We start from the raw sequence: 25,613 nt of genomic DNA, 5'->3' as shown, positions 1-25,613 counted from the left end.
TCCCCCAATAAAAGAAGTAAAGTATGGCATTCACTTAAAAAAGGGAAATATGACGTGATTTGTTTACAGGAAACACATATTAAGAATAAACATGTTGCTCACTTAACACAAAAAAGCCTAGGGACGGCATACTATGCATCAGGCTCAGAAAAAAAAAGGGGAGTAGTAACCTATGTTAACGAAAAAATAAAATCTGAAAAAGTGTTCAATGACCAAGAGGGAAGGATGCTAGGGGTAAAGCTTGAAATAGAGGGGAAAAAACTTCTGACTTGTAACATATATGCTCCAAACGGAGGTAAAACGCAGTTCATGGAGGGGTTATACCAAAAAATATTGGAACAAGAATATGATGATCTTCTGATCATGGGAGATTTTAACGGAGTAGTTAACTGCAAACTAGACAAATCTGAGAAGGGAAGGGGAAGAAAAAGTAAAGGGGCAGGTGAATTACCCAGAAAATTTAAAGAAATGAAAGAAGATTTAGGTTTAATTGATATATGGAGACATCAACACGCAGAAGAAAGGGATTTTACATTTCTTTCGAATAGACACTTAACCTGGAGCAGAATAGACATGATATGGGGTACAAGAATAATAACAAACCAAGTAACCAGAGTTAAAATACTGCCCAGAACGAATTCGGATCATGCACCAATAGAAATGATAGTAGAAAGTAGAGGAAGAAGGGAGAAAGAATACAGATGGAAACTAAATGACGCACTATTGAAAAATGACTTGGACCAAAATAGATACAGAATGCTGCTGGAGGAATACTTCAAACTGAATAGACAGGAAGATACCCCAATAGACATAATATGGGACGCCAGTAAGGCATATATAAGAGGATTTTTGATTGAACATAACGCCAGGATGAATAGACTAAGGAAAGCTAAACATTCTACGATTCTAAAGGAAATGGATAAGTTAGAATCAGAATTGAAGGCAAAACCCAGGGACAAAGAAATCAAACTGAAAATAGAAATCGCTAAAAAAGAGTGGGACGCACTACAGGTAGAAGAAATGGGGAAAAAATTGGAATATATTAAGCAATATAATTTCGAAAACGCGAATAAAGTAGGTAAATGGCTAGCGAGGAGACTAGCAAAAAAGAGACAGGTAAATATAATAAGTAAAATCAAAGAAGGAGGTAACGTATTTTATAATAATGAGGGGATTGGAAAACAATTCGTTAAATTTTACGAAACATTATATTCGGAGGAAATGATTTCAAAAGACAAAGTAACGCAATATCTAGGGAAACAGGCAATCCCAAGGATTTCGGAAGATCAGAGAGAAATTTTAAATAGGAGAATAACAAAGGAGGAAATATTTAGGGCCATCCAAAAAATTCCTACTAACAAAGCACCGGGACCGGATGGTTTCACAATGCGATATTACAGAGTATTTCAGGAGACACTAGTCAAACCACTACAGCAGGTGATGAATAAAGCTCTAGAAGAAGGGAAGATCCCAGACACGTGGAAGGAAGCAAATATTACATTGCTTCCTAAAGACAAAGCTGACAGCACCAATGTAAAAAGTTACAGACCGATATCATTGTTGAATGCTGATTATAAAATTTTTACCAGCATATTGGCAGCCAGACTTAAAGAGGTATTAAGAGATAGGATTAAAGAAGAACAGGCGGGTTTTTTGCCGGGCAGACAGATGAAAGAGAATACTAGGAATATCTTGGGTGCTATAGAATACTATGATAAAAATCCTCAAAAGGAAATAGCTTTCTTATTTTTGGACGCAGAGAAAGCTTTCGACAACATTAATTGGTTCTGCATCATGGAGATACTTAGAGAAATGGACGCGGGATTCTACTTTACTAATGCGGTTAAAGCAGTATACTGTCAACAAAAAGCGAGAATAATAACAAACGGACATCTATCTAACAGCATAAACATCGAAAAGGGTACAAGACAGGGCTGCCCGTTATCCCCGCTACTATTTATCATGACATTAGAGGTACTACTAGAAGCAATTAGAAACAATAAGGGTCTCCAAGGACTAAGAATCAAAAACCATTGTTACAAAGTACGTGCCTTCGCGGACGATATAGTCTGCATGATAGAAGACCCTATAAAAACAATTTAAAATATGGTGGGAAACTATTATGAGCTATGGTGAAGTGGCAGGTCTAAAGATTAATAGGGAAAAAACCAAAATATTGACAAAAAATATGTCATCAAAAAACATAGAGAATTTGCAACAGATATCGGGTATAGAGGTAGTAAAGAAAATAAGATACTTAGGGATAGAACTAACAGCTAGTAATGCACAGTTACAAAAAAATAATTACGAGAAGAAATGGAAAGAAATGAAGGTAAAAATGAAAAGATGGGGCTTTCTGAAACTCTCATTGTTAGGGAAAATAGCGGCAGTTAAAATGAAGATCCTGCCGGAGGTATTGTTCTTATTCCAGAATATACCGATTTTGAGAAACAAAGGAATAATAAGAGGTTGGCAAAGAGAAATAAACAAATTTATTTGGGAAGGTAAAAGAGCCAGAATCGCTTTTAAACACCTAAAAGACGATACCAGAAGAGGTGGCATGGGTCTGCCAGATCTTTTGTTGTACTATGAGGCAGCTAGTTTAAGCTGGGTTAAGGACTGGGCAACCTTGAAAGAGAATAAAACTATAGATCTGGAGGGATACGGTTTAAACAAAGGGTGGCACAGTTATCTGTGGCAGGAGACAGCGAGGAAAGAAAAGAACTTCAAACATCATTACATACGAGCTGCATTGATAGATGTATGGGAGAAGTACAAAACAAGATTCTATACTAAGGTACCATTGTGGTATTCCCCGATAGAAGCAGAACATAAGAGGGAATTACCAAGGAGAAGATGGCTTACGTACGGCCAATTACTAAATACTGGGAACCAAGTGCCAAGTCTGAAAGGCTATGAAGAATTAAAGCAGTTAGAGCCATCAATAACCTGGTTAAACTTTTGGCAAATAAAAGGAAGCTTTAATGAAGACAAAAAGATAGGATTCGAAAGGAGGGAGACTGGATGGGATAGAATGTTAAAAGCAGATAGGAAAATAATCAAAATACTATACCAACAACTACTACTGTGGGACACGGAAGAAGTGCAGATTAAGGAGGTAATGACGAAGTGGGCTAGAGAGGTAGGCCATACAATTAGTATGTCAGAATGGGAAAGAATTTGGAATAAAAACCTAAAGTATACATATGCCGTAGAAATCAAGGAGAATTGGTACAAGATTTTTTACAGGTGGTATCTCACTCCAGAAAAACTCGCTAAAATTAACAAAGGAAAAGGGAACGGTAAATGTTGGAAATGTGAAAAGCATATAGGGGATTGGATGCATATGTGGTGGAAGTGCAAAAAAGTTAAAAATTATTGGCAGACAATACATGGAGAAATGGAAAAAATAATCCAAAAGAAATTTGAGGTAAAACCAGAATACTTCCTACTAGGGATATTAGACTTTAGATGGGATTGTAACACGGAAAAAATCTTTATATATATGGCGACAGCAGCCAGGATTTGTCTGGCAAGAGTATGGAAAACCAAAGAAATACCGTCAAAAGAAGATTGGACTTTAAAACTTTTGGATATTAAAAATATGGACCTATTGACTCAAGCACTAAAACAGGATAATATCACAGGCAGAGAGACAAACTGGTCGCAGTTGAGTGAATATATGAAGGAAGAAATTATATGCTAAATGTAACATACAGGTACAAACGAATGTAAAACTAAAAAGCGAAGAAGGAGGCTGCAACTGTGCTGGTGGGAGCAGGGGAAGAGGGTATGCCATGTAAAAGGACCGGAAGGCAACGATTTCTCTCTCTTTTTTTTTCTTTTTTTTTTTTTTCTTCTTTTTCTTTTCTTCTTCTTTCTTTTGTATTTTCTTTCTTTTTTCTGTCTTTTTCTTTTTATTCTGTGATTTTAACAAAGTATGGTGTATGGAAAATGGATAAATAAAGGTTTAAAAAAAAAAATAAATTAAATCACTGTAGTGTGTTTTAGAAGCCCTTTATAAAAGCTTCATCCATTTCAGAGCCTGAAGAATATCATACGTATGTACATGTTTGCATTTTAATGATTCAGGGACATTTGGTTGCCCCATTCATGTATTTAAAAGCTGTAGAAGTGTAACAACTGAGCCATTGCCCATTTAGAATTGACTGTGAATTGACAATTTCATTTGTTAATCAATTATCCTAGAACATTTTTATTTCAGGAACGCTTTCCCAATAGATGGATACCGTTATGTATTTTTTTTTTTTGCAGAAATACCACACTTAGCATTTTTAAGAGAGCTAAAATCCCATTGGGAAGAAATCCTAAATGTCCTTGTTTAGATTATTGAGCCCAAAAAGGTCTTTTGAAATTTCCTACCCTGACTACAAGCAGACATATTGTGAGAAACCACTGAGGAACAATTCTTCAGGCAATTCTCACAATTAGTAGTGGGAACTTGTGCCTTCCTAACACTGTCAGTTCCCTCCACCGCATTCTAGGGGTTTGGGGTGCACGGTCCCTGCAAAAGTGGAAATCTCAGAAATATAGTAGAGGAGGGGGCAAGAGACTAAGGACTCCTCAAGCTTGGAAGGCCAGTGTCTGGGAGACTCCTTCGACGTGTGTGTGTGTGTGTGTGTGGGGGGGCAGTCTCATGCTTCGGGAGGAAGGCATTGCAACTATGAACACCCACCTCTCAAAGCCAGAGCTACCGCACACAGCAGCCCTGTGCTTTGGAAAGAGGGGAGGGCGAGTGCTCTCAGCTTCCTAAGTAGCTTTTAGATTCTGGTCAGTATCAATACCAAGAAAGGTCAAGAAAGAAAGGTGGCATCAGATGTAACAATTCATTCTTCCCTTTTTCCAAAGCTTTGGGAGGTTGAGCAGCGGTGGCAGTCATGGCTTGTCATCCTCTCCTCCAGAGAATTAGATAGCCTTAAATCTCAGAAGGAGGTGAGAGATGCAGTTGCACTCCTCATGTTCCTTAGCCCACAGAGGTTGGAAACAGAAATTGAGCTTAGGTTTGTGGGATCCTAACTACCATAAATCTATTCTTTTTTCTCTGTGGAGTAAAGAACTCAAACAAATGCCATTTCCGTCCAGGAAAGTGGCCATGGTGAGGCAATGACACATTTTTGAATAATTGAATCCATGGATGTCAAACCAGAACATATAGGGTGACTGTACAGCATTTCTGTGTGGGTTTCCTGACAGAATCTAGATTGACAGGCTGGCCATCCTTTAAGATGCTCATTACTATGCTGAATATCCTAGTGTTTTTCCAGGTCTAGTGGTGAATGGCAGTTTCTATAAAATAATGTATTGAATATTCTGATATCCTGCAAGGTATGTTTTTCCTCTTCTGGATGAGTATAGGGGTTTGGGAATTGGGGATATTGTGTTTCAGTATTTCTGGTCCTTTTGCTCATGTAGATGCCAGATGGTGGTGCTTAGGGATTGCTGCTAAAAAGGGCCTGTTATATGTTGTACCACAAGATAAAATTCTGTCCCTAATATTATTTGACACCTACATGAATCCATTGGGTGAGATCATTTGGAGACATGGAGTGGGTTGCCATTAGTTTACCAATGACCCAAAAATATCTCTCCATGCCTGGTTAGATGACAAAAAATTGAAGCTGCATCCAGACAAGATGTAGGTGCTTATTGTCAATTAGCGTTTGGAGAAGTATTAACCATTCTTTTATGAAGTGTTCCCTCACTACTTCGCCGTTCACTTTTCACGGATTCACTGTTTCACGGTTTTTCAATAAGCTCTAAATAAGCTCTATTATAAATAATAAAAAATTACAATTTACAGTCTAATGAAGGGAGGAAGAAGCCAAAGGGAGAGAAAAGGAGCCCAAGTGGCAACAGCAGGAGAAGGAAGTGATTTATCAACACACGATTGGTTGATAAAGACTTTAGTGTATAACTACTAAAATAGTAGTATAACTACTAAATATAGCGTCCCTACTTCGTGGATTTTCACTTATTGCGGGTGGTCCTGGAACCTAACCCCAGCGATAAGTGAGGGAACACTGTATACTCCCACTGAAAGACTGTATTAGCAGCTTAGAAGTACTATGGGGCTTTTAAACCGGGATTATGTGTCAATCTATTGTTGTGTTTTCCTCAGTTGTCCCCTATTTTGATCCTTAGGGAGAGATGGGTAAGAAATAATAATTTTGCGTATGTTAGAAATGGTTTCACATATGCTGCCATATGTCTTTCTGAAACCTATACTTATAGGGGTCATTAGTAAAATATCGGTCTCTATCTGAGCCAGGTTATCATTCCTATTTAGTGGAGGAAGATGGTTGATACATTTTAAACTTTACATTCTACAAATGTGGTATTCCTATAACTGTATAGTAGTCATAAAAGTCTGATGATTGTCTTGACACCAAAGATGTAAGAAAATGTTTTATCGATTTTCCTCCTTGTAGCATTGTCTCCTATCAGCCACTGAAAGGTACTTTTACTTTTGTCACTCTTAGAACGTTGTTCTCTTCCATGCATACAGAGCATGGAGTAGCACAGTTTTAGCTCTCACAACTTGTTTGAGATACAGCAGAATACGATTAGATTTTCATTGATTTCTACTGCAGATAAATTATTTAAAGAATGAAGAATTGTGTTTGGATACTGTCAGCACTTCATTCAGTCCATATATCAGATGCTGAAACATGACCTATTTTGTTATATGAACTTGTGCAGTGCTTGGATTTTTGTAATATTTGTAGTGGTTATAGACTGAAATACTGGATTTTTCTCTCTATTGTATGTGTTTTGGAAAGCGTATATTATACTTTACTTGCTGCATGGCTACTGCCTCATGGAAATGATTATTTTGTGAACAATGAGCTGTCTTATGACAAAATGCATAGATAAAACCCCCACTTATTGACACCCTTTAAAAAGGTTTGCTGAGCATAATCATATTTACTTACCAGTTCACAAAACCCAATATGACATGTTGTTCCATTATACATCACTTATTACATCACTTCTACCCCGCCCTTCTCACCCATACTTTTTTCAATAGCGATTGCTGGCAATCATGAGAGGGAAGGAGCTACTATTACTGTTAGGCTTACTTACCCTCCTTGTCCCACCCCAAAATATTGGTCTGAAGACATTTTATAAATAAAAACAAGTACTATATATTCTGTTTATGTCCTGTTTATTGGCTTTTCATGGGCACCTGTTAGGTTATTATGGGAATAGAATGCAAAAGTGAGATAGGTCTTCAAACTGACCCTACATAGATTTTTTTTGTGAACCTAGAAAAAAATCAAGACAGGTTTTGTTATTGCCATAGTGCACAAGTTTTGGCTAGTCATAATGACCAAGTTGAAAATGATAGTCACCAGGCACATTTCAGCATTTTTTGGGAGAAATTGAAATTTTAATAAAAGATGCTTCTCCTGCCTTTCTCTGGGCAAAAACTTGGGGATACTGCCTGAAGGTGATATACCTTAACAGAAAGAAGGGTATTTGGCTCCAGAATACGGCTCCTAAATATTTGAGCAGCCAGTGGCTGATAAGGAGCCTCAATGATCAATCAAAAGTTTCAGCCAGTTGCATTATCTCTCATATTATCACAAACATATGCATGTTCAGAAAAGCACTTTGTCTGTTTACACTTAGGAGACACTAAGTGTGTAAATCAATCAAAAGTTTCATTGATTTCAAGCTTTAAGTGTTTATTAAATGATGTAAAATATATATGTTCATACAATACTGCATTGAGTTGTATATTTGTAAACATAGAAGAATTTTAAATTAAAATAATAGTTTTAAAAGCAATATAGATATGTTATTTCAGTGTGTAAGTAATTTACCAAATTACCTCTGCAGAGTTATATAATTATTGTCGTAAATAATTTATGGTGGTGCATGTCTCATTCAAGGCTCTTCAAATGTCAGTTTTTTAAATCACATTCAGCAGGAAATGTGTCATCTGGGCTACAGTTTTCTTGAAAATATTATGTTAAGTTGGAATTATGTTTTAGGCTTGAAGTGTTTGTTCTGCACACTTTGGTGTGAGCCAAGATGTTAAACTTACTCAAGTTGAACTGATGTACAAAGTAGAAAGAGAGGGGAAAGTACTGTTTTCTTCTTCATCTTCTGTGGATATAAAATTAGTGGCCCAGAGAAAGAGTGTTAAGGAAGATCACTGACATTTTGTGAAAGTTTCATATTATGTCAGAGAGCAGTGACAATTGCTTTGGAAATTCTGATGTTTTTGTGCCAATAGAGAATGAGCAGTACTGTACCTAAAAGTGTCTCTTCATCTATAAAACTGTGGTGTCCAAATGTTATTATAAGAAAGTATTGCAGAGATATACCAAAATGACATTGATTAAAGTCACATATTTTACTGTTATGTGTTGGTGTTTTTCATGTATGAGAGATAATGTGGATAAAACAGAATGGCATTTTCTGTTGTGAATGAACAGATTCGTTGTTTTCCAAAAGAAAGTAGAGGAAGGGTTCTTATTCTTCCTTGTACAAACTCAAGACACAAAGGGCTATGTTTTATTCCATAGAAAACCATTCTTTTCAAGAGTTGAGTGTTTACAGTAAAATTCTGTTGTGCTGAGTGTCTTCACAAAATAGCTCCCTAGGGGAAGTTTCTTGTGTTCCTTAATTTTCCCTCCCTTCCTCCAGTTCTAGGCTTCACAAATTATTACTTAATACTCTGCCTCTCTTTGTACAAAGTCTGCAACTCATGGCTTGATTGTTTGCATTTCTGTATGCTTGTATTGATTTCCCTCTAAAAAATCCTCTGGTAGACACAGAAAATTCAAATATACGAGGCAAAGATTTTTCACATGTATACTATGGCTTTGAGGAAACAAGAAACAGCTAGAAGATGTTTGTTTTTTAGTTTCTCCAAAAGCAAAAATAAAAATAAAAATAGGTATCCATTGTACTTCTTGCTAGATAATGAAGGGCATCTGCTTGTGGTGAGTTGGTGTGTTGATTTATGGGCACATGTTTATGTATCTTTGATTATTATTATGTATTCTACCTGCATTGGCCGTTTGTACTCAAACTCAGATCCTGTTTAGCCCTGAAGGAGTGTAAAGCTCAATGAGTATACTTACACAGGAAATGCAGGAGAGTAACAACAACATGGAGTTCTATGATAGACCCGCCTGACCAATTAGTGATTGTTTGGTCCAGGGAAGCTGTACCTATGGCCACCTGGCAGCTGTTGTGAAGTCTGGAAAAACTATTATGTGAGGAGGTGCAGGACTCTTACACAATGCAAAAAAGAAGAAAGAAAGAAACTAAGAAAGAAAGAGAAAAATGAATTATAGAATCAGAGAATCAGAGAGTTGGATGAAACAGCAATGCAGAAAAATGCAATCAAAGCACTTTGGAGAGATAGCCACCCAGCCTTTGTTTAAAAACCTATAGAGAAGGAGACTCCACCATCCTCTGAGGCACCATATTCCATTTCTGAACAGCTCTTACCATCACCAAGTTCTTCTGAATGTTTAGGCGAAATCTCTTTTCTTGCAAGTTGTTCTGTGTCTTTGTCTCTAGAGCAGTAGAAAACAATTGTTAGCAGGCCACCTACTTACACTAATACAAAGTACCAAGAGAATTCCAACCTTAGAGTATGTCTATGAAAGTTTAGTATGGCTCAGAAGGAGAGGAAAAAAGGGCAACAGGAGCAAGGAGGAACTGTTTGTGGATTCTGTTCTGAAATAGCATATCCATTTCTATCTCATCATAGGGAATGCATCAGCCCTGAATTGTTTAATAGTTATTTTTGCATGATTATATGCTAACAGATGGAGTGCTTCTGCACCAAGAGTGATGGCAGTGGGGAGAGATGCCTGTCTCCTCTCCCATCACCCTTGGCATGGTGGTACTCTAGCTCAGGGGTCCTCAAACTTTTAAAACAGAGGGCCGGTCCACAATCCTTCAGACTGTTGAGGGGCCAAATTATCATTTGGGAAAAAAACCCCAAACAAATTCCTATGCACACTGCACATATCTTATTTGCAGTGCAAAACAATGACAATAACAATGAAAGAACAATACAATATTTTAAAATGAAAATAATTTTAACCAACATAAACCTATCAGGATTTCAATAGGAAGTTTGGGCCTGCTTCTGGCCAATGAGATAGTCAGGTTAATTAGGATTGTTGTTGTTGTGTGTCTTCAAGTCATTTCAGACTTTGGGCGAGCTTAAGTCCAAAATTATTTATTTATTCATTTACTACATTTATATCCCACCCTTCTCACCCCAAAGGGAACTCAGAGCAGCTGTATGTACATACAGTATATTATATTATTAGCATAGCACAATATTAGCATTATATATTACTACTAGCTGTGCCCGGCCACGCGTTGCTGTGGCAAAGTGGTGGTGGTATTGGTTAAAAATTGTTGTGTAATTTTTATTTGACGTTATTTGCATTTTTTATTAATTTTATTGAAAGTTATATTTTTATTTATTATATTTTATTATTTTCTTGTATTATTTTTAGTTATTTTCTGTTATAGTATTTTATTGTATTAATTTTAGTGTTTTTTATTATTAATTTTGGGTTGCTAGGAGACCAAGTTGGAGGAGCTTAGCCTTCTAACTGGCAGCAATTGGATAAAAGCAATTATTCCTCTCTCTCAAATTAGGACTTTATTTTTCTTTTCTTTTTGTTGTATCAACCTAGAGGCGTGGATGATGGCTTGTGTTGTCAAATTTCGAGGTTGGGGGGCCTGTAGTTTTGTTGTTTTGTGGGTCGCTGTGATGCCATCACTCTTTTATATATATAGATATTGAACTATGTCACTATACTGTAATATATGTAATATATCATATAATTAATATTATATGGTATTATTAGTATTATATTGTATAAAATGATAATGTTATTATCAATATCATATGTATAGACAATATATTATATTATTAAAATGGATATAAAAATACTATATTATAAATGAGGGCGGGGGCCAGGTAAATGACCTTGGAGGGCCGCATCCGGCCCCTGGGCCTTAGTTTGGGGACCCCTGCTCTAGCTGATGTCAGTCAGAGCACTGAAGATAAAGTAGGTGGCCCTTAGTGCTGGGGACTGCCATGATACAGGGGGTAGAGGGGAACCCCTAGAGTATCTCAAACTATGTTTGGTGCTGTTGGGCAATAGGAACTCCTTCCCACCTCTGATGTGGCTGAGAGTGTCCCTGACTTGATTGGGGTCTGGATTAGGTCCGCATGATGGTTCAGTGTAGAAGAGCCCTTTGTTACCAAGATAGGCCACTCATGGTTGTTTTTTCTTTTAACAAAGGTCTAGTGAGACATGTCATGTGAGTCACCAAAATGCTTCATAAGGCAAGTGGAAATGAGGGGAAAATTGTGGATTTTTTGTGGAATTCAATTTGCAAAGTTTCAGTATCTGGACAAGGATGAGTACAGCATTCTATTCCTCACTATTTAGTATGCAAATTCAATTTACATATATGGATGCTTGCATCCTGTCAAGGAAAATAAGTATTATGAATGTACAATGAAGAATGTTGGGGACATATAAAGGAGCTACATGGTCCAGAGTGACTTTGTTTTCTTCTCATACCTTTTTGTATTGAATCACTGGTATGTGTTACTGAGTATGATTTAAAAGGGTAGGGCTTTTTTGGGTTTTTTTTTTTGCAACTGGACAATTGTGGCAAAGAATGTTTTGAGATGTGTGCGTATGTCTATGGATGTATGGGGAAATTTTCTGTGAATCTTTCTAGTTCGATTCATCAATTTGTCATTATAATGATTATGTTAAATGCTTTTAACAACTCCGAATTAATAACTGGCCAAGTCCTCACTAAATCTATTAAAATTTAAAGAAATTTTGATAACCTGGCTGGAGACATTGACTAATTTATGATATTAGTAACTCTTGATTAACTTCATGGAAGTTTTCTCATGCAGTGATGAAACACTGCATATTAAATGAATTAGGCAGAGATGTTGCCTCCAATTGTGCAATTATATGAATTGCCAGTTTCATGAATCATGCAGAAAGTCTGCTTACTTAATGAATGGAGCAGTACGCTTAATTTACAAATTAGGAAGATGCTTTCGGTCTTCAGCACTGTGGCTCAATGAAATTTCATTAATATAATACAGCCAAAAAGTTCAGGGAACAATTCACTATGTACTGGTGAAATCTCTACTTAGTTGTTATTGTGAAGTATTTCTGCTCTAAACATTTAGATTTGTAGGATGAAGAGAACAATCCAGCAAACTTTCTAAATCGATGCAGTGCTCTTTTCTCAGTAAGGAAGAAAAAAAATCTTTGAAATATAGTCTTTGCTATTAAAAATACTTACTGTAGTGCAAGTTAAGGCTGTTCAGTGGTGAAACTCTCTGCCTCAGAGTGTGGTGGAAGCTCTTTCCTTGGCAGCTTTTTAACAGAGGTTGGATGGCCATCTGTCAGTGATACTTGAATTGTGCTTTTCCTCCATGGCAGCGGGTTGGGCTGGATGGCCCATGTAGTCTCTTCCAACTCTAGGATTCTAAGTTAGTAAACACTATTGTCAAGGAAGGTTTCAAATTAGTAATGGTTGTTATAAATAATTTTGGGTAAGGTTTTTTGTGTGGAAGGGTAATTAAGGAAAAATATGCTGTTTTGAAAAAAATGATGGATAATTTTTTTCTTTCATTTTTTCATTGTTATAGTTTACTGGCAAGGTTTTTAAAAAAAAATTAAAATTTTTATTAATAGTTTTCAAATACAGTGCAATTTATAAAAATGGGGATAAGTGCAGGGAAAAGAGACTTCCGGTTGAGCTTTCGAGACTTCAAGGTTTTTTAAGTAGTAATAAGGGACAACCAGTTATTAACATGGTGTGTTCTCCATAATCATCAAATAAAAGTTAATTCAGTAATGTGATTTTTCTATAAAATCAAGATTTCATCTGACATTCTCCAAGCAGAAATTATTTGATGCACCAACTATATGCAAATTAATACTTGGGTAGGGGGTCAGCATGATGTTTCACCTGAACATCAGGAACACCTGAACACCTGATGTTTCACCTGAACATCAGGAAAAACTTCCTAACCGTGAGAACTGTTTTGCAGTGGAACTCTCTGCCCCGGAATGTGGTGGAGGCTCCTTCTTTGGAGGTTTTTAAGCAGAGGCTGGATGGCCATCTGTTAGGGGTGCTTTGAATACGATTTCCTGCTTCTTGGCAGGGGGTTGGACTGGATGGCCCATGAAGTCTCTTCCAACTCTACTATTCTATGATTCTATGAATCTTGAATCAATTTTAATTATATCAAAAATGTTTGAGAACTATAATTAGATTTCACAATAACCTGAATATCAGATTTGGTTAGAATTACATAATTCAAGGTTTCTTTCATCATTCTGTTTGCAAAATACAGAATTGAAAAAAATACCTTTTCCTACAAAAGTGTTTGGAATGCTTTAAAACAACAGTAACTAAGGTCCAACAACATTTACACTCAAATCCATACTTTACGTAATTTGACTTTATCCAGATAATACTGAATCCACAAAGACGATTCGATTCGGTGATTATCTTGCAGAGGAACATATTTCATTAGATTTTTTGGTTAACCTTTTCTGTAGTTTTTTGAGTTCCCCATAGCCTGTTTGAGTTGCAGTATGCAAGACAAAATGAGCCACAATATAGCTATGGATGCATGCAGTTACTGGGTCTTGAATTGCATGAACTTTTAGGTATATCTTCCAACTCTACAATCCTAGGATTCTGTAATTTACATGTTACAGTTGTAAATTTCCAGTCTCAGGTTCTCCATTAAGCTTAACTTGTCCCACAGGATGGTTGTAAGAACAAAATTGAGGATATGGAAGAATAATGTGAAACATCTTTAGCTCCAAGAGATAAATGAAATTAAATTGGTTAATTTTTTGGGTAAAAACCTCCATGACTGTCATAAAAAAGATTAATTTTTAGCAGCCTATTACTATGTCTCATTTAGGCTTCAATCCCATACACATTTTCCTGGAATGTAAGTCCTACTGATGTATTGGGGGATACTTCTTAGTAGATGTGTGCAAATTGCATTATTAATCAAAGTGGAATATTGCTTGTAGAAGCAGAATTCTTCGAGGGTGAAATAGAAACTCCAGACACTCTTTGGCAAAGAAGACACCTGAGAAATTGTAGATAATCAGAGTCAACTTCTGCCAGTGTACTCTGCCTCCCTCTTATCTTGATTAATCCTATTGTGCTGCCATTGGTTTCTTTCACTGGCGCTATAAAATATGGTTGAGCAGTGGAAACACTAGAGAGAGAACACAACATTTATTTATTTATTTATTTATTTACAGTATTTATATTTCGCCCTTCTCACCCCGAAGGGGACTCAGGGCAGATCACATTACACATATAAGGCAAACATTCAATGCCTTAACATAGAACAAAGACAAGACAAACGCGGGGCTCCGAGCTGGCCTCGAACTCATGACCTCTTGGTCAGAGTGATTTGTTGCAGCTGGCTGCAGCTGGTTGCTCAACAGCCTGCGCCACAGCCCAGGCTTATTCCGGTTTCTTTTGATACTATTATTAGTGCAATAGCTATTTCAGACTTTTCTATCCACTTCCTGTGTGCTTTCCTATCCACTTCCTTTTACATGATGACTATAGTCCAGCTATGGATATATAAAACATTCATAGATATACAAAACATGAATGTGTAAAAGTAAACATAAATGATCATCAGGTTCAGTGGGAAAAACTGCTTTCTAGTTTTTCCCCCTCGAAATCTGTGGAAAAGTCACACATAGAAATTGAGTCCAAACAGTACCTTTGTATTCACTTGGATGTCATAATGAATGAACACAGTGCCCATTATGACTTCATGTCTCTTGCCAGGGTTCTGAAGATACATACATTTTGGCTTATGCAGCAACTTTTTTTTTCATATAGTAGCAAACCCATCTTCTAACTTCCATTACTATTATATATGGTAGATATCTGAAACGTACATCATGCTACCTATAGTTGGTGGAGCAACTAATTTTGTTTATGGGCAATAGAGACTGGGCAACATGTACACAATTTGTGTGAGACAATTTGCTTCAACTCATGTCTGCAGCATTGTTGCAAGCAATATATTGACGCTATTGCTTCATTTATGTGTTAGACCGATTACTACAAGATATTTTATTATCTTGAAAATTGTTTGGAAGTATCAGCTGTTTTAGAATGATGTGAGATGTTGAAATGTTTATTTAGTGCTCTTGAATTTGCAACAGTTTTCTGTTGCAGTTTAGGCAGGGTCCTGTTCATATTTGGGAATGTGTTCATATATAATGTCCATTTATTTCTTGAATTCCTTTTGAGGTGGATGTAATATGATTTTGGGATTAGATTTATTCTGTAGTGGCTCTACAATTGTGAATTTCCATGCTTGCCTGCCTGCCTATTCGCACTTCCTTCCTTTCTGGTGTCCACCAAAAACATTGGATAATCTCCATTAGGCACATTGGACAGAGGTCTATGGCTTTATTATTATATTTGCAAGTCATTTCAGGCAAACCATTAAGAAATATCAATATTAACAAATCATAATATATTGGCTGTGTTTTTATATCAGTTTGTAAAATTGATTTGTTGGATTAATTATTCTTGGTTTATTCTTTTTTAGGTTAACCGAACCTTCTGGATATTTAACAGATGGACCAATAAATTATAAATACAAAACTAAATGTACATGGTTAATTGAAGGATAGTAAGTACTTGTTTTGCATTAATAGCTAATGTATGTTAACAACTTTAGATCATAGTTTTATGTGAAGAATCCTGTTGATTTCATATCCTATCTCCATGTTAAACATATATTAATGTTGTTGGCCCAGCAGAAATTTGACCATTTCCTGATGAATTTCAGAAATGCATATTGGACCAGAAAAATTGAACAAACATTACTTGAATTCCCAGAACTGGTTCAAAGTTTAAATGTGCTCTTGGTCAGACAGGCATGTCTGGCTTTGACAATGATTATTTCATCCTAAATGTTGAATGGACCAACCCTTTCACCAACTGAGACTGAAAGCCATACATTAGTCTTTGGGAATTTCCTATCTCTGTTCTTAATTGGAGACACTATTCACTAATAAATGATTGATCCCAGTCCAAATTAATAAGCAAACAAACAAATATGCTCCTGGCAGAGTAGTCCTAGCAGCTGTGGTCTTGCCTGACAGTAGTAGCTATATTTTCAGAAACCATCTATCATGTTAAAAATTTAGCCATCCAAACACATAAATGCTTTATTGGGTGCTTTGGGACACTGGCAAATTTTATCATAATGGGCATTTTTCCAGACATAGCTGTAGTTGCCATGCCAACCCAAGGGTAGGAGGGTCAAACATGCATCAAAGTCAAAAGATTCTTAGTCCTGGCAGCTGGCCAAGGTTCCCAATGCTGATGTAAGTCCTGTGTGCAGTTACATTTAAAATATAGATATTCTGAAATTGGTGTCCTTGAAGATAAAGTGTTCATAGTAAAAGCCAGCTGCATTGCAGGAAGAGGAGAGAGGGAGTGGTAGGACTAGGAGCATGGACACATAGATTGTTCCCAGGTTGATATTGGAGAGAATTTGCCTGTGTATTTATTCTGTAAATTTTCTTTAAATAATTAGATTTTCTCAAACTACTTATGGCTTCAAATGAAATATGTCTTCACTTTTAATAATTGCATATATGTAATGCACTAAAATTGTAGAAATATATTCATACAGAATTGCATTTTAACAAATTAATAATAATGATTAACAATAAAATGCACTTTTATATATTCTATTAAAAGTTATGCTGTTTGTGAAAAATTCGCTTTTAATGTTTTTCTTTTTTTCTTTTCTCTTCTAGTCCTAATTCAGTTTTAAGATTAAGATTTAATCACTTCGCTACAGAATGTAGCTGGGACCATATGTATGTTTACGATGGAGATTCAATATATGCACCTTTAATAGCTGTATTTAGGTGAGCATTTCTGTTTAATAGCTTTTAATTACAAATATGGGAAAATATTTGTGTCGTGACTAGATAGTTTAATGTTAGAGGACTTAAATGTTAATCCCTTGTTCTCACTTTATTTTCTCTTAACATATTTTAGACTTTTCTATGTCCTTCATAATTGAGGCTCCAAATATTGTTTGACTCTAGTTCCCATTGGCCTTAACCTGCCTGGCCAATGATGAAGAATGTTTGTACTGGAAGAGGTTTGATTACTGGAGGACTGTAGCTTTCCTTTCCCTGCTTTCCTTCATATTAGTTTTGGGTCATTTCGTCAGTGAACTTAAAATTTACCATATTTAAACTTCCCCGTGCATCCTGCTATGTTCCATTCTCTCCCTTATTCGGATTATGAAAACTGCTACTATACTTTTATTGGGTTCAAGTAAGATCAGGGCATTTTAATGAACAGATAACAAGAATGCAAGTTGCTGTAGGAAGGAACATTCGTCATAGTTTAGAGGATGCTGAGTTCATGCTCTGTCACGTTTTAGCACTCTCCTGTCAGTATCACTCTCTTGTCAGTAAATTTCTGTTTAATAATGACAATCACAGGCTCGTTTTCATTTTAGTCAGATTTTACTTCTTCAAGATTTCCTCTTTTAACTTTCTCTAGCATATATTTTGATTGGTATAAAGTAAGCTGGTTTTACAAAACGTTAAAGTAGACAGTGAAGACATGGAAATAGTTAAAGATTTTCTATACCTTGGCTCAGTCATCAGTCAAAATGGAGACTGTAGTCAAGAAATAAGTCATTGATAGCGAAGACATCAAAGTGTCAAAGATTACCTATAGATTGGCTCAGTCATCAGTCAAAATGGACACTGCAGTCAAGAAATCAGAAGACTGCAGTCAAGAAAATAGAAGTAGACAGTAAAAAACATTGAAATAGTCAAAGATTTCCTATATTTTGGCTCCTTCATCAATCAAAATGGAGTCAGTAATCAAGAAATTAGAAGAAGGCTGGGACTTAGAAGAGCAGCATGATGGAACAAGGCAAAATCCTCAGATGTAGATATATATTATTGAAATCAGGATTGGCTTTGCCACTGTATTTCTGGATTCTATGCATGGTTGTGATAATGGGGACAGGGAAAGAACTAATAAAAAGAGAATAATCTCCTTTAAAATGTGCTGTTGGAGAGGAGTTCTTCTGGTGCCACAGACTATCAAAAAGACAAATGAGTCCTAGAACAAATCAAGCCTGGACCCTTCCTAGAAGCCAAGTTGACTAAGTTGAGACTGTCATACTTTGGATATACAATGAGAAGATATGATACGACGGTTGATCCCAACTGTTAACCGCCCGGTCACATCACAGTATAACTTCGCTGCCACCAATCTAATTGTATTGGTCTACGTCCACACCATTCACTCTTCCCTGTCCCACTGTTAATATTCTGTGCAATACTTTCAGACTATGCAGCATTTAGAAATGTTTTGAGCAGTTCTGATATTTAAAATGCACTGAATAGGAATATGAAAAATCTTTGAAATTATAACTATTACTATCTCATTCAATAGTCATGAATTGCTGTACTCAATCAGTGCGATGAAATAAAGTTCTGATATGTTTCCTAATTCCATTGAGCACTCACCTGACTTCTTCAGATGACTAGCCTTTTATTGTCAATGTTACTGGTAATATGAATATTTCATGTTTAATCTCTTGCAGTGGTCTTATAGTTCCTGAAGTACGTGGAAATGAAACTGTACCTGAAGTAGTTACTACATCTGGCTATGCATTGCTACACTTTTTTAGTGATGCTGCTTATAATTTAACAGGATTTAATATTTTCTACTCGTAAGTATTAGTTAACTAGTCATATTTCTGTTTATTAATCAGAAGATACATAGTTTTCATAGTTAATAAAATTTAGGACTTAAAATTATTTGAAACAGTCTTATGCAAATGGGAATTTCTGACAACTAAAGGATGTTTTAGAACCCACACAGAATGTTGAAAATGGTGCTCATGACAAGAAATGTAGCAAATAGTTAAAAGAGTTCTTTCAGGAACAATGATTAGCATAAATGGTGTTTTTTCTTTGTCTGATGTATTGGTTTGTGAAGCTGCAGAATAAATCTATTGTAAGAGAGTGCTCTCAAACAAGACAAAGAAAAAGATCTAATGTGTGCTGATACATGAAACAGAAATATTTGTAGACCTTGTTCTTTGACAACTAGATGTGTGTGTGTGTGTGGGGGGGGGGGTATTGGGACACCTTTTAGCCTGGAACAGTTCTTTGGAACAGGGCTACCTAGGATTGTAAAAGACAAGTTATACCAAATAAGTAACTAGGTAGTTAATATGCATGAGCAATTCACATCATTCTGCAAGAAACAGTGGTAAAACTATACTGACCAAATAATGTAGGATGAAAATGGCAGAGGTAGAAGTGAACATGTAGCTAATCACACATCAAGCGCAGGAACCAGTTTGGGGCCTGGGCCGGGGTGTTATATGCACTGGTGAGTTGGCTCAGATCCTGCTCCAGGATCTGCAGTATCCATGACTTTGGGGCTGTGAAAGATTTATTTTTTCCCAATTCCCCCTGATCCAATACTTACATCATCCCTTAATCAGATATATCATCCTTTAATCAGTTTTACCATGCAATATGGTGTACAAATATGTGTGCTGATGTGCATTATGGGGCTTTTTTTTGGAGTATCCTCAGATTTTCTTATCCTAATTTAAGTCCTCTAAGACATTTTAAAAAACTTTTTCACTTGGGACCCCATTCAGCCTGGAAATGGTTTATCTGACCCCTGGGTATATACCCTGTTTTCCCCAAAATAAGACCTACCCTGAAAACAAGACCTATCATGATTTTTTAACATTTCTGAGGATGCTTGAAATATAAACCCTATTTCAAAAATAATGCCCTAGAATTACAGCGTTCCCTCACTTCTCGCGGGGGTTGCATTCTAGAAAATCCGCGAAGTAGCGGCACTATTTTAATTTTAATTTTATACATTATTTTGGTCCTTTTCCCCCCACAACCCACCTGCGGTAAGGTCCCACTCAGCCTCCCCCACTCACTGGCGGAGGTGCTGCAGGCCTGCTCCCTCCGAGCAAGCCCACGTAGACAGCCTCCCTATCCTCAGACCTGGAGGGAAGAAGAAGCAGCACAGCGTGGGCTCCGCTAGGCCCAAGGCGCGCCTGGCGAAAGAGGTGGCGGAATGGCAGCGCCCCTCTGATGCAGGGGAAGCAAGGCAAGGCAAAGCACGGCAGCACCACCTGCTGCTTTCCTTGCTCAGGTGCTCGCGCTTGCTCACCCCTAAAGCCCTTGCCTAGGCGTGTGATAAGGAGGAGAAGGGGAGGAGAAGGAAGCAGAAGAGGGGGCGGGGCCTGTGGAGGACTTCACCCCCTCTTCTGAGTCATCCACGTTTCCCGGAATGGCCAGCTAGAGCGGCAGCAGAAGAGGAGTCTGGAGCGGAGCGGCATTCCTTCTTTCCTGGCAGAGGCAGCCAGAGCCACATGGCAGGGCTGAAGCAAGGGGGCAGCCCTGAGGAGGAGAAGCAGCAGCAATGGACCAGATCAACTACATCCAAGAGTATTGAAGGAATTAGAGAAAATTGTTTCGGAACCACTGACAATCATCTTTGAGAGTTCTTGGAGAACGGGAGAAGTCCCAGCAGATTGGAGGAGGGCAAATGTGGTCCCTCTTTTCAAGAAGGGAAAAAGAACAACCCAAACAATTACTGTCTGGTCAGCCTCACGTCAATACCAGGCAAGATTCTGGGAAAGATCTTTAAGGAAGTGGTCTGTGAACACTTAGAAACAAATGTGGTCATTGCTAATAGTCAACACAGATTTATCAAAAACAAATCATGCCAGACTAATCTGATCTCTTTTTTCGATAAGAGTTAGGAGCTGGGTAGATGCAGGGAATGCCATGGATGTAGCATATCTGGATTTCAGTAAGGCCTTTGACAAAGTGTCCCCCATGACCCTCTGGCAAACAAACTAGTCAAATGTGGGCTAGGCACAACTACGGTTAGGTGGATCTGTAATTGGTTAAACCAGTGATGGCCAACCTATGACACGCGTGTCAGCACTGACACGCCTAGCCATTTTTGTTGACACGCTGCCGCATGCAGATTGATTGGATGACTAATGTCTTTTTTGGCCAAATTTGGTGTGATTTGGTCCAGTAGTTTTGTTGTTTACTCCATGGGAATTTTGCACATTACATTTATTTATATATATATATATATATATATATATATATATATATATATATATATATATATATATTCTATTATTATTGTATTATTATTGAGGTATATTATTATAATATTACTATTATATTATTATTATATTATTCATTATTCATGACTACATTGAAACTACAATAGAGAGAAATCAGTGTGGAAACTGCAAGAGGTACCATAGATTGTTGTACATGTAAATAATGGTAGTAAATAGTTTTTGATTTATTAAATACAGTTATATATTACAATTATATATTTTTGTTATTTAAACTATATATATTGTGAAATTATGGTTTTTTCCTCGAAGTGACACACCACCCAAGTCATGCTAGGTTTTTCGGTGAATTTTGACACACTAAGTGCAAAAGGTTGCCCATCATTGGGCTAAGCGAACAAACCCAAAGGGTGCTTACCGATTCATCCTCTTAATCCTGGGAAAAAGTCACGAGTGGAGTGCCACAGGGTTCCGTCCTGGGCCTAGTTCTATTCAACATCTTTATTAATGACTTAGATGAAGGTTTAGAAGGCATGATCATCAAGTTTGCAGATGACACCAAACTGGGAGAGATAGCTAACACTCCAGAAGACAGGAGCAGACTTCAAAATGATTTTAACAGATTAGAGAGATGGACTGAAACTAACAAAATGAAGTTCAACAGGGACAAATGCAAGATACTCCACTTAGGCAGAAAAAATGAAATGCAAAGATACAGAATGGGGATGCCTGGCTTGACAGCAGTATGTGTGATAAAGATCTTGGAGTCCTCGTGGACAAGTTAAACATGAGCCTACAATGTGATGTGGCAGCAAAAAAAGCCAATGGGAATTTGGTCTGCATCAATAGGAGTATAGTGTCTAGATCCAGGGAAGTCATGCTACCCCTCTATTCTGCCTTGTTCAGGCCACACCTGGAATACTGTGTCCAATTCTGGGTACCGCAGTTGAAGAGAGATGTTGACAAGCTGGAATGTGGAGGGCGACTAAAATGATCAATGGTCTGGAGAACAAGCCCTATGAGGAGTGGCTTAAAGAGTTGGGCATGCTTAGCCTGCAGAAGAGAAGGCTGAGAGGAGACATGATAGCCATGTACAAATACGTGAAGGGAAGTCATAGTTGTTTTCTGCTGCCCTGGAGACTAGTATGCGGAACAATGGCTTCAAACTTCAGGAAGGGAGATTCCACCTGAACATTAGTAAGAACCTCACTGTGAGAGCTGTTCGGCAGAGATACTCTCTGCCCCAGAGTGTGGTGGAGGCTCCTTCTTTGGAGGCTTTTAAAACAGAGGCTGGATGGCCATTTGTCAGGGATGCTTTGGATGCGATTTTCCTGCTTCTTAGCAGGGGGGTGGACTGGATGGCCTGTGAGTTCTCTTCCAACTCTATGATTCTATGATTCTATGAGTAATTTTTTTTTTTTTTGCAAAACAGCGAGTCCGTGATAAGCTAACCACGAAGTAGCGGGGGAACATTGTAGTTCATTTAAAAAGTCAATTTGGAAAAATAAGACTGACCCTGAAAACAAGCTCTAAAGCATCTTTTGGAGTAAAAAATAATATAAGACCCTCTCTTATTTTGGGAGAAACAGGGTAGATATATAAAATAGGTATAAAAATCAAACATTTACTGATAACTAACTAGCATTTTCAATGCTTGCTAAACAGATTGATTTCCCTTTTTATGAAGTATCGCTAAAGCATTTTCTACAGAGTCCAATGTAAACACTGCACATTTGTGTAAATGTTTAAGAAGATATGCTGTAAGGCATGTTACTGTGATTTTGCTTATCCCACTTTAAGGCCTCTAAAGCATTTTCCTGCACATGTTTACACCATGCATCAGTAGAACACCACATTTCTGAGGATCTTTCAACCACGTTATGTTGTTAGTGTAGATGTGCTGTCACCCTTTGGGGATTGCTCATGTTTTGTGTAATGGAGGATGTATGTGTGATGGAAACCCTTTTTTGGAGATGCCTTCATTTAATAATGGGGCTCTGTCACCTCCCTTAACCCTTCTTGTTTCATGGAAAGATAAAATGATAGTCAATTTGTTTATATTTATTGTGCATCCTTTTTCCCTTGTGATATTCTTTATTACAGAATTAATTCATGTCCCAATAACTGCTCAGGGCATGGGAAGTGTACAACAAGTAGCTCAATTCCAAGTCAAGTATATTGTGAGTGTGACAAATACTGGAAAGGAGAAGCCTGTGATATTCCTTACTGTAAAGCTAACTGTGGAAGCCCTGACCATGGCTACTGTGATCTCACTGGAGAGAAGCTGTGTGTTTGTAATGACAGCTGGCAAGGTGAGTTTGCATTTTTTTTCCTCCTTCAAGATACAAGACAGTTTCTATACCAGAATTATTGGAAAAGATCAGGAGCTTACCCTTTCTTTCAGTAGGCAAACCTTGGGTTCTGTCCTGGGCTGGAGGCTGTTCAACATCTTTATTCATGACTTGGATGAAGGTTTAGAGAGCGTGTTTATCAAATTTGCAGATGCCATCAAATTGGGAGGGATGGCTAATACTCCACAAGATGGGATCAGAATTCAAAATGACCTTAATAGATTATAGAGCTGGGCCAAAACTAACAAAATGAATTTCAACAAGGACAAATGTAGGATACTTCCCTTAGACAGGAAAAATGAAATGCACAGATACAGGATGGGTGGTGCCTGGCTTGACAAGAGTCCATGTGAAAAAGATCTCGGAAGTCTTATTGGACAACAAAATAAACATGAGTAATGACAAGTGCTTAAAGAGTTGAGTAAGTTTAGCCTGCAGAAGAGAAAAAGGAGACATGACAGCTATGTTTATGTATTTGAAAAGATGACATAAGGAAAAGGGAGCAGGCTTGTTTTCTGCTGTCCTGGAGACTAGGACTCGGGAACATGGGTTCAAATTATGGGAAAGGAGATTCCACCTGAACATTAGAAAGAACTTTCTGACCATGAGAGCTGTTCAGCAGTGGAACTCTCTGCCTCGTAGTGTGGTGGTGGCAGCTCTTTCTTTGTAGACTTTTAAACAGAGGCTGGATGGCCATCTGTTAGGGGTGCTATCATTGCACTTTTCTTGCATGGCAGGGGGTTAGACTAGATGGCCCATGTGGTTTCTTCCAACCCTATTATTTTGTAATCCCATGAAACGTGCAGTAGTATGTGCTGACATAAGTCTTTAATTTTTATCTCGCTGTTCTGCTGTGCTGGTAGCAAAGGCTACATTAGATGCAAGGTAGGAAAACGTAGGAAGGCTAGGAAGAAAAAGGAAACAGGCATGGTGGGTTATTCAGACCCCAAAACTGATTGCGACAGAGTTCAACCACAGCAGAAAAGGGCTTAATAGGGAGAAATTTATCGTGTGAAATTAGAACATTGTGGACAAAGGATTGGGAATTTATGGAAAGAAAAAAAATTGCTTTTTCTGTGTGTATGTAGCTGCTATGTACCAGGATACACAGACAAGAGAAAATATTATATTTTAGTGAGATATTTGGTTCTTTTGTTTAGCTTGTTTTTTTTTCTTTTTGAATGAAATTCATGTTTTACTTTGCAAGCTTGCATTAAAAAGAGCTTTGACACGTTACCACATTTTTACCAAGACTTTTTGCACTTGATCACCTAATACTGAAAAAGTAGTATTTCAAAAAAGTAAAGTTGTGCAGCCATCCATTTCATTTGTTCCTATCTGAAATATATTGCTAATGGTTGGTTACTTATAATGAAGGAACTGGCAAGACCCTCTCTAAGCATTTCTTTCTTAACCCTTAACCCTATGAAATTCATGGGTTTACCATGCATCGACAGGCACAAACACCCAGAAGAATTTAGTAGCATATGTAATAGACATAGTATATTATGTCTTTCTGAGCAATTGTGACATCTGGTGGATATTTTGAAATGAACATCTAGGAGAGTAGTCAGGTTTCTGAGAGAAAATAGAAGTTCATTAAAAATGATGAACATCCTATTGTGATAGTTGAACCTTTACCTTCAATTTTCTTCATTAGAGATCATTGTATAGATTGGAAGCTATTGCTGCTCTGTCATATTCATATCACCTCAAGCAGCAGAAAGTTATTGTACCATGTCACTATAAAATGACTTTGTTCTGTCAGAATTACAATTTTTAAAATGTGCAAGTAAAGCATTTGAAATAGATTTTGTAGCCATACTTAAAGCAGAGCCATTGAAATGAATGGAATATAACTAACTGAACAAATAACTCAAGCCTCATTAATTTCACTGGGGTTACTCCAGTATAACTAATTGTGGGTTTAAAAGCATAGTGCAGATATGGGAAGCCATGGTCTTCCAGATATTATATAACTGTTAGAAGCCAGCTGTCCAAACTTTCATAGC

At 37.3% G+C, this 25,613-nt stretch overlaps 1 protein-coding gene across 5 annotated transcripts in view; it reads left to right on the top strand.

Moving 5' to 3' along the window:
• The window catches only part of atrnl1 (attractin like 1), a 786,325-nt gene that overhangs the window by 91,242 nt on the left and 669,470 nt on the right, over positions 1-25,613 (top strand). For 4 of the 5 annotated variants that reach the window (XM_003223502.4, XM_062977302.1, XM_008114826.3 and 1 more), the window contains exons 2-5: positions 15,665-15,748; positions 16,887-17,000; positions 18,710-18,838; positions 23,354-23,562. In XM_003223502.4, coding sequence (XP_003223550.3) covers positions 15,665-15,748; positions 16,887-17,000; positions 18,710-18,838; positions 23,354-23,562 — 536 coding nt within the window. Of the gene's footprint in view, positions 1-15,664; positions 15,749-16,374; positions 16,449-16,886; positions 17,001-18,709; positions 18,839-23,353; positions 23,563-25,613 lie in introns of those variants that run through there. The other variant, XM_062977301.1, reaches the window with a different exon arrangement.

This window comes from Anolis carolinensis, chromosome 3, assembly GCF_035594765.1.
Source record: "Anolis carolinensis isolate JA03-04 chromosome 3, rAnoCar3.1.pri, whole genome shotgun sequence".
Lineage (NCBI taxonomy): Eukaryota > Metazoa > Chordata > Lepidosauria > Squamata > Dactyloidae > Anolis > Anolis carolinensis.
The sequence above is the reverse complement of the archived record's forward strand: the minus strand, read 5'-3'. Positions and strand labels throughout refer to the sequence as shown.